Below are 16,269 nucleotides of genomic sequence, written 5' to 3' on the forward strand. Positions count from 1 at the left end.
GGGATTCCGCGAACCGGAAACGGGCATCTCCCCCCCTTGCATAACGGAAGTCCGCCATCGTTGAAGGAGCAGCGGAAACGGAGTCAACCTTGGCTGAAGCGCCTTCCGGAAAATACCGGGAAGTTACCTCAGCCGCAGCTTCCAAAGCAAGCTTAAGCTGAGCCGGAAACCCCGAGCGTGATTGCTCGCTGGCTACTGACTGCGTGTCAGAATAGCTGTGAGCCACGTCGTGACCGAAGTCAACTGAATCCGCGGTAGGCTGATGAACGGGAAAACCCGAAACAGGAAATCCGTCCACACTAGCACCCTCCTGTCTGGTATCCATACCTGAAGGCAGGAACGAAAGCGATGAGGGCGTGCCAGAAACCACAGGACCGGGAAGGGGTGACGACCCAACACCTTGGTGAAAGGAAACACTCCCTGTCCGTCCGTAGGGCGGAAGCTGATCCGCACACGCAGACATCCGCGAAGGAGTGTCCGGTGAGAGAAAGGCTAATCCAGACTGAGCCGGAAACACACCCGACGTAAACGCACCTTGATGCGGAAACGCAAGGCATGAAGACTGGGGCCGGAAGCCCTGTTGCCCTGAGGCCAGTCCACGGTCGACTCCAGCCACCACCTCTGAGTGTGAGTGTGAAGGAGGACCTTCGTTTCCGGGAAAACCCGGAAACGCGACTTCCGAAGGAAACCGCCTTTGCTCAGAGTCGAACGCACACGCACTGTGTACTGGACGAAACTGAACAGGAAGCAGGGAGTGACCCTGGCCAAGTGAGCTCCGTCCCGGCAGGGACAGTCCGGTGGCTTCACGGGAGCCGGTGGACAAGCTCGACATACCTGGTAAGCTTCCGGAGGAAGCAGAAGGAGCATAGGAAGTTCCAGCATCACCGGATGCAGCCGCAACCGGAAAGGACACAGACGCCAAAGAGCGAGAATCGCTCACCGCCGGCGGATGTACCAGGCTTTCGGCAGGAGTAGCACGTTTCAATTCGTCACGCACTAAGTTGCGGATTTCTGGAACCAGCGAACTCAATAATGAAGTCACAAGCGAAGCTTGCCCATCCGAAGAAACGGAGGACGAGCAAGCAGACGACGTAACACTAGTAGTAGCACGACACCCAACCACGGCGTGGTCGGCGGGTGAAGAAATGGGAACAGACATGATAACATTCTTCTCTTTGTCCGTAAGTACAGCTAACAAGGGAGGTTTAGGAACTGTAGAGGACGATTTAGGCTTTATTTTGCATTGACATCTCCTTTTCCCCCGTTTACTAGCGCTCTCTGACATGTTGACCAAAATACAAATGGCGGCCAACAATAACAACACACGTTACTGACGAAATTCACAAGTCCAACAGGACAGAAAATTATCAATAACGAACCAAATTTTCTTACTACAAGCAAGATAATGGAAAGGTCTCACCAACTACACGGTAGAAGATGAATAGACGGGTAGGTGGTCGGTGGGTGTCGAACAGAAACTCCACAAACTCACAGAGCCTTCAAAAACACGACCTGTCATCAGTAGTCTGAAAAAGCCGAATGATGGTACCACGTGGTATAGCAGTGGTGGTGACGTCACATACACCTGTACGGGAGGTAACTCCCTGGGTATATGGTCATTACCATGGCTATGTTTTCCTTTTGTGGTTGGGTTGCTTCCCTTTAAAACTTTTTTAAGACGGGTAGCCTTTTCAGACCTAAGCATCATAGACTGCGTCAATGCTTTTATTTTATTCGGAGTAAGAATATGTAATTTAATTTGGCTCGAAGGTTGGAATAGTAGTATCTCAGAGTAAGAATACTGTCAATTTGACGGACTAAGTGTTTTTAACCTACTGTCGTGCAATGCTGATGCTGTTGCCTGTGGTCAAATCACAACTATTGACGCAAGTTTTAACCATTGAACTTACTTACCTACTGGTCACCGCCATGACACCTGAAAACACACTCACCTCCAGCAGGTGAAGGAGTGGAGCATGGGAGGGCAGTTCATTGAAGTCCATCAATGCAGACGCCATTGTCTTGAAAAAATTTGGATCTGCACACAAACAAGAACTTGTTCACTGTACTGAACTTGGGCCAAAATGCTTGTTTACAACAATCAAATATTCAAATAAATTAAAACAATAGGAAGATAATAATGCACAGATATATATGATACCTCAAGCTGGATAATTTAATCAAAACAAACCAACCAAGCAACCAACAAATGAGACATCAAAACAACCACCCAAGCAATCAAGCCACCATCCAAGCAGCCAGAAGACTCACCATCCAGGTTGCTCTGAAAGAGCATGGGGAAGATGGCGTTGGGAGCCATCTGGTGCAGCACACAGCGCAGGAACTGTCGTGCAATGCTGATGCTGTTGCCTGGGATGATCACGTTGCTGCAAAACATTCAGTCCAATTAACTCTTTACTGCAAAACAGTCAGGCCTATTAACTCTTTGCTGCAAAATACTCAGGCCAGTTAACTCTTTGCTGCAAAATACTCAGGCCAGTTAACTCTTTGCTGCAAAACATTCAGGCAAGTTAACTCTTTGCTGCAAAACACTCAGTCCAGTTAACTCTGCTGCAAAACACTCAGGTCAGTTTCCTATTTGCTGCAAAATACTCCGGCCAATTAACTCTTCTGTCTTCACTGCAAAACACTCTGGCCAATTAACACTTTGCTGCAAAACACTCAGGCCAGTTACCTCTTTGCTGCAAAACACTCAGGCCAATTAACTCTTCACTGGAAAACAACCGGGCCAGTTATACTCCGTCACGGCGGAGGGCTGACCGTGCACCCAAAAGCGGACTCAACCAAATGGGTATTTTGTGAAAGCTTGGGGCCTGCCAAACATAAAAATCGATGTTAACAAGAAATATTCAAGGGCGCACTTTCTCTTTTTAGTCAAAATTCAACTATACCCTGAAGAGTGATGCACGAGCATTTCAGACGCTTGCCTCTGAAAAAAGAAGTTCTCAGCCAAATTACGAACTCAAACTGGTACGTTTTACATATAAATGTGTTAGTTGGTATCTTTTGATTATCACAAAACAATTTGCGACTGCTTTGGCCGAGGATGCTGGTGACAGTATCATTATTATGAACCCTACCCTAAATCCAGGAAAGACGTCGTCCAAAATGTAGGTAAGTTTTGATCAAAAATAAATTCACACAAGACTAGTAATGTTGTTTGGCTTCAATGGATATATTTTCGTCAAGTATGATGTCTTTACATAATATCTGTAAAATATGAATGGATTTGAACCATATACTATGTCACTATGACCTTCCAATCTTCCTAAACCCCAGCCCAGTAAAGCGTGCGAGACGTTTCCTAAAAAAATGTCGCTTTGTGGTGCGAGTTCAGTGTGACATGATTAGTTTCCAGAACCCCATTTCTGACTTTCAAAGTTTATCTACATACATTTAGCAATGCACGAGCAAAATATGACAACTTAATTGTGCCTTTTGGTTTAATGCTATGGTAAACAATCCTAGTGATAGTGTTTACAGCTTGAAACAAAACATAACAGAGGGGAGTAGTCTTCCTCAATCTGGTTCAGAGCATAATGTATTTCTATTTTCAGAGGTAGCATTGTTTCTGATAAGAGCTAGAGCCAATATAATGATGCTGAATATTTGAAAAATGAACTTTGTGACTCATCTGAGTAGCAGAAGAGCCTTCGTGATCGTCAGCGTAAGGCTGGCTGTCTTCAAGGCAATTCCTAGATGAACAACTTAACACTGCGTTCGATTATTCGCCCGTTTCTTAAGCTAGAGCTTTGAAACTTTACACGCGTCTAGGGCTACATGAACGCTTTACAATACATACAATATAGTTGACTCTCGCGTTATTTAAAGGTCACAACAAGGTCATTACCAGGCAAAAACGAGGGAAAACCGAGGGAAAGTACCATTTTCTGCAACTGTTTGTTAGAAAAAGCTTTCAAATTCAATTATTTTTGGGGGATTAACGCATCTCTAGACATGACAATCATCCGATTATCAGACATCAATTGTGGAGGTCACGACAAGGTCATTACCAGGCAAAAACGAGGGAAAACCGAGGGAAAATACCATTTTCTGCAACTTGTGTGAAAGTAAAAGCTTTCAAACTCCATCTTCTTTTGGTATTGGCGCATCTCTAGGCATGACAATCATCTGATTAACAGTCCTCAATTTTCAAGGTCACAACCAGGTCTTTACCAGATAGAACCGAGAGAAAACCGAGGGAAAATACCATTTTCTATAACTTTTTTTTAAGTAAGAGCTTATAAACTCCATCTTCTTCTGGAATTAGCGCTGATTTCTATGACCCTGAAGTCCGAGGAAAGTTTTCTTGGCCCATGCCTAGTTTGAAGGTCATGACAAGGTCAAGTTTACACGTTTTCTATTTGTGTTCGGCTATTTTCTAAGCTAAAGCTGTTGAGGCAGATTCATGACATCTTCCTTCGCCCACAGGGGCTCTAGGGGGGTGGGCGGGGCTGGATGTAATGGGGGTAGAAGAGAAGGGGAGAGAGAAGAAAAAGTCAATGTTAAGGTGTTCATCTACCGATAGCCTTGCGGTCTATAAGCCTGACTCTGAGGATCATACCGGCTGTCCTGGCACTCAGACGAGTCATAAAGTTGATATATTTTCCGTCGTTTTACCCAGTAATGACCTTGTTGTGTGACCGTTAAATATTACGAGAGTCAACAATATTTGTTTCATGTCTTATAATGCCCTAGACGTGTGTAAAATCCCATCCTTGTCATGACCTTCAAACATTGTATGGGCCAAGAAAACTTTCCAAAGACTTCAGGGTCATTGAAATCAGCGCTAATCCTAGAAGAAGATGGAGTTTATAAGCTCTTACTTACAAAAAAGTTGCAGAAAATGGTATTTTCCCTCGGTTTTCCATCGGTTTGATCTGGTAATGACCTCGTTGTGACCTTGAAAATTGAGGACTGTTAATCAGATGATTGTCATGTCTAGAGATGCGCCAATACCAGAAGAAGATGGAGTTTGAAAGCATTTACTTACACACAAGTTGCAGAAAATGGTATTTTCCCTCGGTTTTCCCCGGTAATGACCTTGTCGTGACCTCCACAATTCATGACTGTTAATCAGATGATTGTCATGTCTAGAGATGCGCTAATCCCAGGAAACAATTGAATTTGAAAGTTCATTCTTACAAACAGTTGCAGAAAATGGTACTTTCCCTCGATTTTTCTTCGGTTTTACCTGGTGATGACCTTGTTGTGTGACCTTTAAATATTACGAGAGTCAACAATATTTGCGTTATGTCTCATAAATCCCAAGACGTGTGTAAAGTTGTAATTAAGCTTTAGCTTCGAAAATAGCTGACGTCCAGAAAGTATTTTATTTGACCGTAAAAGATATTCCCAAATGGAAAACGTGAAAATTTGACCTTGTCATGACCTTCAAAGTAGGCATGGGTCAAGAAAACTTTCCTCGGACTTCAGGGTAATTGAAATCAGCGCTAATCCCAGAAGAAGATGGAGTTTATAAGCTCTTACTTACAAAAAAGTTATAGAAAATGGTATTTTCCCTCGGTTTTCCCTCGTTTTTACGCGGTAATGACCTTGTCGTGACCTCCACAATTGATGTCTGATAATCGGATGATTGTCATGTCTAGAGATGCGTTAATCCCAGGAAACAATTGAATTTGAAATCTTTTTCTTGCAAACAGTTGCAGAAAATGGTACTTTCCCTCGGTTTTCCCTCGTTTTTGCCTGGTAATGACCTTGTTGTGACCTTTAAATAACGCGAGAGTCAACTATATTTTACGTATTGTAAAGCGTACATGTAGCCCTAGACGCGTGTAAAGTCTCAAAGCTCTAGCTTAAGAAACGGGCGAATAATCGAACGCAGTGTTAAGTTGTTCATCTAGGAATTGCCTTGAAGACAGCCAGCCTTACGCTGACGATCACGAAGGCTCTCTTGCTACTCAGATGAGTCACAAAGTTCATTTTTCAAATATTCAGCATCATTATATTGGCTCTAGCTCTTATCAGAAATAATGCTACCTCTGAAAAAAAAAATACATTATGCTCTGAACCAGATTGAGGAAGACTATTCCCATCTGTTATGTTTTGTTTCAAGCTGTAAACACTATCACTAGCAATTTTACCATAGCATTAAACCAAAAGGCACCATTAGGTTGTCATATTTTGCTCGTGCATTGCTAAATGTATGTAGATAAACTTTGAAAGTCAGAAATGGGGTTCTGGAAACTAATCATGTCACACTGAACTCGCACCACAAAGCGACATTTTTTCAGGAAACGTCTCGCACGCTTTACTGGGCTGGGGGTTCGGAAGATTGGAAGGTCATGATGACATAGTATATGGTTCAAATCCATTCATATTATACAGATATTATGTAAAGACATCATACTTGACGAAAATATATCCATTGAAGCCAAACAACATTACTAGTCTTGTGTGAATTTATTTTTAATCAAAACTTACCTACATTTTGAACGACGTCTTTCCTGGATTTAGGGTAGGGTTCATAATAATGATACTGTCACCAGCATCCTCGGCCAAAGCAGTCGCAAATTGTTTTGTGATAATCAAAAGATACCAACTAACACATTTATATGTAAAACGTACCAGTTTGAGTTCGTAATTTGGCTGAGAACTTCTTTTTTCAGAGGCAAGCGTCTGAAATGCTCGTGCATCACTCTTCAGGGTATAGTTGAATTTTGACTGAGAAGAGAAAGTGCGCCCTTGAATATTTCTTGTTAACATCGATTTTTATGTTTGGCAGGTCCCAAGCTTTCAAAAAATACCCATTTGGTAGAGTCCGCTTTTGGGTGCACGGTCAGCCCTCCGCCGTGACGGAGTATTACCTCTTTGCTGCAAAACACTCAGGCCAATTAACTCTTCACTGTAAAACACTCTGGCCAATTAACTTTTTGCTACAAAACACTCAGGCCAATTAACTCTTCACTGGCAAACACTCAGGCCAATTAACTTTTTGCTACAAAACACTCAGGCCAATTAATACTTTGCTGCAAAACACTCAGGCCAATTAACTCTTTGCTGCAAAACTCTCAGGCCAGGTAACTCTTTGCTACAAAACACTCAGGCCAACTAACTCTTTGCTGAAAAACACTCAGGCCAATTAACTCTTTGCTGCAAAACATTCAGGCAAGTTAACTCTTTGCTGCAAAACTCTCAGGCCAGTTAACTCTTTGCTGCAAAACACTCAGGCCAGGTAACTCTTTGCTGCAAAACACTCAGGCCAGTTAACTCTTTGCTGCAAAACTCTCAGGCCAGGTAAGTCTTTGCTGCAAAACTCTCTCTCAGGCTAACTAACACTTTGCTGCAAAACACTCAGGCCAATTAACTCTTTGCTGCAAAACACTCAGGCCAGGTAACTCTAAACTGCAAAACACTCAGGCCAAGACCTCATATCTTCCATGTGACATATTTCCGTCCAAGTGATGCATGCACAAAAAAATTGTAAGTGGTACTGTAAGCATTTTTTTTTCTGGCGCTCCCTTGAAACAAATGAAGATACGAGTTTTTTCTCAAGAACGTTTTCTCATTTTAAAAGCAGCTGGAGATTCGAGGGGGTCCTGATTTGGCCTATTATGGTCCGCTGGACCCGAAAAGCAACAGCTAACTAACTAACTGGAGATTCGAGCTTTTCTCACCACATGGGCCAAACAATAAGGGAGCTACCTACTTTTTTAGCTCCAAAACCTCAAAAATTGAGATACGAGATTTGTGAATTACAGCGACGATATGTAGTATTAAATACAGAGTGGTGTACATACCTTTCAGCTTGCCAAGAATACTGATTGCTGGAGGCAATTCTGAAAAACAAACTCTTAAATATATTAATCAGTTAAAAAAAACATGTTTTATGCTTTTGTTCAACATAATTTTTTTACATATGAGGCAGGCCTAAAGCTAAATTTCTGTTTGGTAAAGACAGGCAATAATGTTCTTGTTCTTGTTTTCATAACAAAGAGTACAATACTTCGCTACTCTGACAAATCCAGCAAGGTATGAGACACCTTGCAGCAAAGTACCTAGTTTTTAAAACGCAGAGCGCAAAGTTTACAAATCTGCTCCGGTCACTCAATCAACAGAATGTTCAGATGGTCTCACAGATCTACAGGTAAAGATAACTTGAAAGGCAGTGAAACTGAGCATCACACACTTCATGTTTATCATTGTTCTCTCTCTCTCACTCTCTCTGTATTGACCTGCATAAGACCAGTCTTGCTTTTTCGGGTACTTCAGTTTGGAATTCACTTCCATCATCCTTTAAGCACTTAAAGTCATTAAAAAGTTTTAAAAAATGTGTTAAAATCCACTTAATGTCTGAGTAGTTTAACGCCTTTTGATTTACCACACTTAGTATTACGTCAAAGATATGCTGTGCAATGTATATTCTGAACATATTTTTGTTGTACTATTGCTACATGTTCGATTGCTACCAGCTTGTATTTATAATTACCTGCATAGTATGCATTTGATTTTATGAATAACCACATATGTATGCTCTTTATGCCTCATCTTCATCATCATCATCATTATCATCATCACCATTGTCATCATCATCGTCATCTTTTTATCACTGCTGAAGTTTTCCGACCTTTTGTTGGTTAACTTTTTAACTTTTTAATTTTAATTTTTTAATTATATAATTGTGTGTCTATGCGTCCCAAGGACAGATTGTAAGAAAAGGCGTAGCCTTAAATCTTAATCCTTGTTAAATAAAGTTCAATTCAATTCTCTCACACACACTTCTTAGTGTCTTCTTAGTGATAGGTAGCCAACATCAGCATGGTGATGAATCTGCTAATTAACTCTTTGCTGCAAAACACTCAGGCCAGGTAACTCTAAACTGCAAAACACTCAGGCCAAGACCTCATATCTTCCATGTGACATATTTCCGTCCAAGTGATGCATGCACAAAAAAATTGTAAAGGATGATGGAAGTGAATTCCAAACTGAAGTACCCGAAAAAGCAAGACTGGTCTTATGCAGGTCAATACAGAGAGAGTGAGAGAGAGAGAACAATGATAAACATGAAGTGTGTGATGCTCAGTTTCACTGCCTTTCAAGTTATCTTTACCTGTAGATCTGTGAGACCATCTGAACATTCTGTTGATTGAGTGACCGGAGCAGATTTGTAAACTTTGCGCTCTGCGTTTTAAAAACTAGGTACTTTGCTGCAAGGTGTCTCATACCTTGCTGGATTTGTCAGAGTAGCGAAGTATTGTACTCTTTGTTATGAAAACAAGAACAAGAACATTATTGCCTGTCTTTACCAAACAGACACACACACAAAGGCACAGACAGACAGACAGACAGACAGACAGACAGAGATATGTGTGAAGTGACTGGCACCTGGAGACACACTGCAGCATGTTGAGCAGCATGGGGGTGGCAAGGGTGGGTTCCCTGTGGATGAAGGTGGCCAACACGGTGATGCACAGCCCGATGGTCTCATCGTCGTACTGCTCCAGCACCAAGTTGCACTCGCTGCATCGCTCCACCATCACGTTCTCTCCATACCGAGCGTTGGACTGCGCCTTTTTAGCCCCGCTCCACTGGGCTTTGGCCAGCAGCTCTGCACGTCTTGACCGTCGACTGCAAACATCAACATGCATTTCTTTCTTACAGCAACATGCAACCACAAGACTGGCGAAATACATCCAGTTCAAACCACAGCTGAACAAAATCTGATTTTGCTTTTTGGTTTTTTTAAAATTACAAATTCAGACTCAATGTTGTCAACAACTTTGGGGGCAGCCATCAGTATATCTGTATCTGTAATCGAGTCAAATGAATTAGCCTCTTTCCAAAGTTATCACCTTTCATGGTGCAGAAAATTATAATACAGACTGGTACCTGTGATGAGATGACAACCTGGTGTCCCTACAAATGTCCCCACAGTGTATATATAGGTTACACACTCCGAGTTCTGATCATCTTGCATATTTTCCCGAGGGTCGATTTTCAGGTATTACCGAGCCTTTGGCGAGGTAATACCTGAAAATCGACCAGAGGGAAAATATGCAAGATATTCAGGACGAGGTGTGTAAGCTATTTATCCCATTACTCCGACGTTTTCATTAAAAACACTTACTTTTTCCACTAAAACCTGCCCGTGCCTGTTTTCAGCTTGCCAAAATCCTCCGCAGTCGAAATTCATGTCAATGAATTCATGCGCAAAGCTAGCCAGCATAATGGACGGCGTCATTCGACTTGTAAGTTGTATGTGGACATTCAGTCATTCATATAGCTTATAAAAAGGTCTGCTATCTGCTTTTACATTTTGAAAGTCATTTTAAAATATCCCTGTGTATATTTGACATCGGCTTTCGTTATACTCAATTCGGCATACCGGGTTTATATTTTTACCAGAATTGCGCACGATAATGGCAGCGCAACAAATTCAGTTCGGGCCGTGCTGGTTTGATCGTTGACCCAAGTCAGTTCGCATGCAGTGTTACTGTTTGTCAGTCGGGGATAGACATGTTGGTTGTCATCACGCTGTTCTGTTTCGGTTTTCACACGTGGATCACTTACATATTCAGTCGCCGGGTTTAGGTGAGCTAAAGCTTCAATACTTCGCCTGTTGTAGACGTTTAGCAATAAAGCTTCGAAGTTGTATGTCGGCACTGAGAGTCAGTCGCGGTACACTCGCTTTCTACTTTGTCCCGGTCTTGAGTTTGAACACCTAAGGTTGGCAACATCTAACACCTCACATCCTCTTCTCTTCCCCATATATCTTAACTGTATCTCCAACTTCTTTTCGTCTTCTTCTTTTCATTTTGATGCCACTCCCTCATTTCACTCATTTGTCGCTGAACCCCGCAGTTTACTCGACTCGGATTCACACAAGCCCGTCTAGCAGACGACAGTTCGAACAGTCTTGAACAGCACGGTTGCAAGCAGATTCAGCTATCAATCGAAGCAATACACTTAAAGCCAAAGCAAATAACCAAATGAGAAAACCTAACGTTTGATTTGACTTCATGGTGACTCTTCTGATAATGTTTTTGGCGTTGGAATGGATCTGAACGGGTTCCCAGCTACGACAACTTTTCCAGAGTTATGCACCGCAGGCATGCCTTCGACAATCGATGTCAGTTTCAGATTGAGTTTTCGAACTACCAGGTGACTGGGGTGTTTTGATTGCTCTCTCTCTCTCTCTCTCTCTCTCTCTCTCTCTCTCTCTCTCTCTCTCTCTCTCCTCTCTCTCTCTCTCTCTCTCTCTCTCTCTCTCTCTCTCTCTCTCTCTCTCTCACGGTTCTGTGTAGATGGCTGTCTGTGTAAAAATTAGGGAGTATCGTCCCTTGATCCCACTCGCGATACTCGTTGAACATGCCTTTGACCATGCAGTCGCTTCAGCCAGCGAAATATCTCGACTCCGCTCTTTAAATCCATGCAGAATGTGCGTATCGTATAAAGTATTCTTTATTTTCTCAATATTGACACATGTAGGCCTGTACCTATACGTGATATTGACTTTGACACCATAAAGTATTTCAGTCGTATGTTGAAAAAAGTAGTCCATCTGTAAACTCTGAATATGCAGATGACCTCTATAAATTATTCAATTGTACTCTGAAATCAAAGACAATGACCAATGACAGTTGAGATCGAAACTCGGTTGTGATGGGTAATCCATATGGTTGCGATGGATAATTCAGAATAATCACCTCCTCAGCTAACAGAGACAAAGAGGCAGGTCATGGGATAAGTGTCCTTTCATGACAGGTATATTTAGTTTGTTAACACAGAGAGGGACAACAGAAGGTGTTCCTTAACGGGAGGTGCCCTCTCATTAGAGGGGCCTCACATCACAGGTACCACTGAAGACTAAAAACAAATAAAGTAGCACAATGGCAGTGAATGTGATTACAGAGTGCAACCAACCCTGGTGGTTTTGCAGTGGAGCTACCAGTAGATGTGCCTTCTTCCTGAGTTTTGGTGGCAGTCTCGTACAGGTCTGGGAATCGTCTCTGCAACTCGATAGTGGTCAGGCCTGTCTTACGCTCCTTGCGCTGTCGGAAATGCGGCTTTGGAAGCATGCTAGAGCGACTCTCCGAGGCAATGCCTTCATCTGTAATACAAGCCAAACAATAGATCAGCACTAGCTGCACTTCACTGCCATGTTACAAAAACATGTTCACATTTTTCTCTTGCCTTGCAAAAGATCCATGAGCATGCCATGACATAATTATGAAGGCCTTCACACACCACTGACAGATATTATGAAACTGTAGTAAACAAAATAACTAAACAAACACGCAGCTAAGTCTAAGAAAGGGTGCTGTGAAAAAAAGCCCCACCTCCTACACTTTCACACTAGATAATTTTGGTTAACAAGCACACAAATCCTAAAAAATTGCACTATGCTAATCTACCTTTGCTTTCCTCCTGTGTGGCATCACCTCCCGAATCTGTGGCGCCATGGTGACGATCTGATTCTCCATCTGAAGTCGGTGTCTTTTCACTCTCCTCCGTGCTCTCTCCTTCAGAGGCAGCCTCACGGCTAAGGTCAGAGGTCGTGCCGTCAGCTCGAGCACTCTGGCTTGACGCTTCAGTGGTGCTGCTGGCACCTCGACTGCTACCTGCCTCCGACAGTTTCTGTGACTCCTCCGACAGTTTCTGTGACTTTGTGTCTGTGGAGTCAGTGGCTGACTGTGAAAACTCGTGCAGCTGCTGAACCATTTTCCTCTCCACTGCTGCTGACTTGGGTGATAGTTCTGCAGAAGCCTCTGTAGCCTCCTCTTGAGTCAGGTGCACAGAGGATTCTTCTTTGGGTGACTGCAGTCGCACTGGTCCTTTCTTCTGACAGACAAACCATGACAACCAGTTCTTCCCACATTTACAAAGTCACAAACTATGTAAATTTAAGACAGAAATGTGAACACATTGTCCAATAAAGGATTTTTTCCGGTTTTGCGTTTTCAGGCAAGAGTCACAGGAACCTGTTCCTCTGACAACTTCCACATAAAACATGATAGACACATGATAAAAGGGATAAGCACAGGCAAGTCTGTTTTGAGAAGCAAAGTGATCCAGGCCATTTTGAACTCATTTTGTAACAAAACTGATCTTAGCCTAGTAACCTGTGTTCAACGCATCTGAAATAACATACCTTACAATATACTTTACTACTTCAGCAAATGCCCTTCTTTATAACACACAATAATGCTTGTGCCCATTGGTTTTCCAAGATCACCTCTGTTTTCTTGGAGCCCTTGCGTCCAGATCTGGGATCATCATCAGCAGAGTCAGGCTCAGAGTACTCAATGATTCTACGTGGCTGTCTGCCCTTGGACACACGACGCACACCGTCTTTCTTCGCACCAGGAAGTGTTGGTGTGCACTCTGCATCTGACATCATTCCTTCACTGCTTTCTGCACCATCAGTCTGGCCCTGGAGGAACAAACACATCATTCCTCAATTTTCTTCTTTTCAAAACTAAGTTTTGACAATTTAACACAAGATTTCAGCCTACTCTCAGATATGCACAAACGGTCCATCTAGAGTTGCAGCTGTTAAAACCTACTCTGTCCTCAAAAGATACTTCAAATATGAAGCAGCATTGTACCTCAGTCATCATGAATCTCTATTTTCCTGAAGAATATTGCTGGCACTGAAGCATATCCCACTTTAGAAGAACAGTCTCTTTACCGTCATTATGTCACACTTGAACATCTTCGATCTCAATCCTCTTCATCCGTGATTACTTTCTGATAAACACCCATGTGCAACAGTGTTGCAGCCCACCTTGATGTAGCGCACCGCACTGGCGGAGGGAGGTGACCTGACGTGCACTGTTGCTGTGTCTTCTGCCTCCTGCTTGGAGCTGGAGGGGCTCTGAGGCGGCGTGTCCGTCTCCTGGATGTTCTCAAGGTCGCTGATCGACATTTTGCTCAAGTCCGCTGAGCAGAAAACAAAGAGTGCAGATATTTTATGATGCTGTCATCAGCACGAGAAAGTGCAACACAACTTAATTCATACTGGCTGCATGGACAGCAGAAAACATGTGTGTGTGTGTGTGTGTGTGTGCGTGCGTGTGTTTTGCATATGTCTGTTGTGTCCATGAGTGTTTGTGTACATGCGTGTGTGTGTCCATGTGTGCGCATATGTGCACACGTGTGTGTGTATGCCTGCAAGTGCATCTGTGTGAATGGTAGGCCCACCTTTACTCCTGTGCGGTGTGGGTGTTGGCAGGGGGAAACCATCCTCAGTCTTCCTGCAGCGGTGATGCTGAGCCTCCACTGTGTTGATCACCAGCTGTACCAGCGTCTGGATGATGGCCGACACAGGTGACGTGCTGATCTGGTACTGCAATCACCAAAAACAATGATCATGACTGATGACCGATTCTGACGGCAAGCTGTTCTGATTCTGCAACCACCATCAACACCACATGACTGACAATATTGACAAGCTGATCTGGTACTGCACCCACCATAAACAACCATCACATGACACATGACAGATACTGATACTGCAATTACTTCAAGCCGAGAGCATAACAACACATAACTGAAGTCATGCAGTTACCTGCAGTGAAACATAGGCTGCCAGTTGTATTCCTCTGGTTCTATTGTCACTACAGATTTCGGTTTCGAGTGTAAACACCACAACCACACGGACAGCCGTATGACAGTCTGTGCCTTTTGGATCTATCTACACCACCTGCTACAAAGACGATTGTCCATGTCAAGCAGTGACTACACATGATCTTGTAAAATCACAGATGGCCGATCAGATACTAAGTGAAAGTCTCGTCCTTCTTATTTTTTGTGGGCCAAATCCCCTGCCACCTATAAGTGACGTGGCAGGGTAATTCCTTGATCAACCCCTGTTAATGACAGACCATGCTTCACGGTGTTGCATGTTGAGCCAAGCTGTGCTGACCTTGTAGAGAATGACGAGGAGTGACCTGAGCCATGACAGGCGCGTGTGAGGCTCCAGGTACCACAGCGTGTAGTTGGGAGGCTGGTAGTCGGAGGCATAGCGTTGCGGGGAGGGGCAGTACTGCAGCAACAGCAGAGTGATGGGCAGGATGGTGTTGCCCAGCTTGAAGTTTCTATCAAGGACCTGGCACAGCACCACAGGTTTGGGTAAAATACAAGACTCGCTGAAATAACTTCATTTTGAAAATGCACACATCAAACTAGAAAATGGGATATCACCAAGACACCATGACTACCAAAACTACACATTCTCTATCGCCATCTTGAGGCCACTAAATTGAGCCAAGTTCTTTTTCTGCTGATTGTCTCACTATCATTTGTTTATAGTCACCTGGCTGGCTATAGTGGGAGGGTTACTTTGGGTGGTCACATTAGATATTATGTTTTTTGGAAAGTTCGTTTTATTTGCAGCCACAGTTCGGTAAAACGACAAATGGCTAAACCCAACCACCGAAGAATGAGAAGCGTTTTCGTAACATAACCCATATTCTGCAAAAATGCAGCCATGACGCAGGGGGAAGGTTACAAAAAAACGTCATGTACCGCTTGACTGCATACGGATATAAGCAAATTATACCTTAAACGAAAGCTAAAGATTGTTGCCATCAGACAGCAAGTAAAATGCCTAATTCGTATACACAGTTTTATTTTTAACAACATCTGTATAACATGCGGACGACAAAACAGGAAATGCCATTTTCTTAATCGATATGTATAGCTAACCGAACGCCTGGTTAAAACCGCAATCAGAAACATCTTGAAAATTGTTTATTCTCACAGCTAGAATTATTTAACATCAACAATTGTTAATTTACCGAGGAAAACAACAGTCATATACATTACATAATGGATGATTCTGAATCAACTCCGAAAACCGAACCGAGTCGAAGTGAAAAAGAGTTTACACATACACAGGCTTGAAAAAGGATAATTTGGTTCAATCTGTTAGATTTTTACCCATAACATTAAAGATCACCTCGTTATAAAAGGAAAGTGATCATTGTAAAAGGATTTTGCTATCGCAAAATAATTCAACTTTCCGGTTTTACCACATGACGTCAATAATGTTATCAAATTATTACATAGCGTGCATTTGTCAGAAATTATACTAAGTGTTAGAAGCGATCTTAAAGTGAAAGTAACGTTTAATAAAAGTATGCGCATTTACTTATTGATTGATATACTAGATGATTACCCGCTTCGCCGGGTACCGGCTTCGCCGGGAAGAAGTAGAGCCGAATACCAGGCTGCGCCTGGGACCTGGCTTTGCCGGGTGTACGCCGGCTTTATCAGCGCACGAAG

General features: G+C 43.0%; 1 protein-coding gene across 3 annotated transcripts in view; it reads right to left on the reverse strand.

Annotated features, from left to right (window-relative positions):
• LOC138952778 (protein unc-79 homolog) overlaps positions 1-16,269 on the reverse strand; it is a 294,903-nt gene that overhangs the window by 36,034 nt on the left and 242,600 nt on the right. For 2 of the 3 annotated variants that reach the window (XM_070324505.1, XM_070324503.1), the window contains 10 exons: positions 14,909-15,091; positions 14,185-14,329; positions 13,769-13,923; positions 13,217-13,414; positions 12,396-12,822; positions 11,905-12,091; positions 9,367-9,609; positions 7,782-7,820; positions 2,272-2,387; positions 1,953-2,038 (listed from right to left, as the gene is read on the reverse strand). In XM_070324505.1, coding sequence (XP_070180606.1) covers positions 1,953-2,038; positions 2,272-2,387; positions 7,782-7,820; positions 9,367-9,609; positions 11,905-12,091; positions 12,396-12,822; positions 13,217-13,414; positions 13,769-13,923; positions 14,185-14,329; positions 14,909-15,091 — 1,779 coding nt within the window. The remainder of the gene's footprint in view (positions 1-1,952; positions 2,039-2,271; positions 2,388-7,781; positions 7,821-9,366; positions 9,610-11,904; positions 12,092-12,395; positions 12,823-13,216; positions 13,415-13,768; positions 13,924-14,184; positions 14,330-14,908; positions 15,092-16,269) is intronic. The other variant, XM_070324504.1, reaches the window with a different exon arrangement.

Source organism: Littorina saxatilis, linkage group LG17, assembly GCF_037325665.1.
Source record: "Littorina saxatilis isolate snail1 linkage group LG17, US_GU_Lsax_2.0, whole genome shotgun sequence".
Taxonomy (NCBI): Eukaryota; Metazoa; Mollusca; class Gastropoda; order Littorinimorpha; family Littorinidae; genus Littorina; species Littorina saxatilis.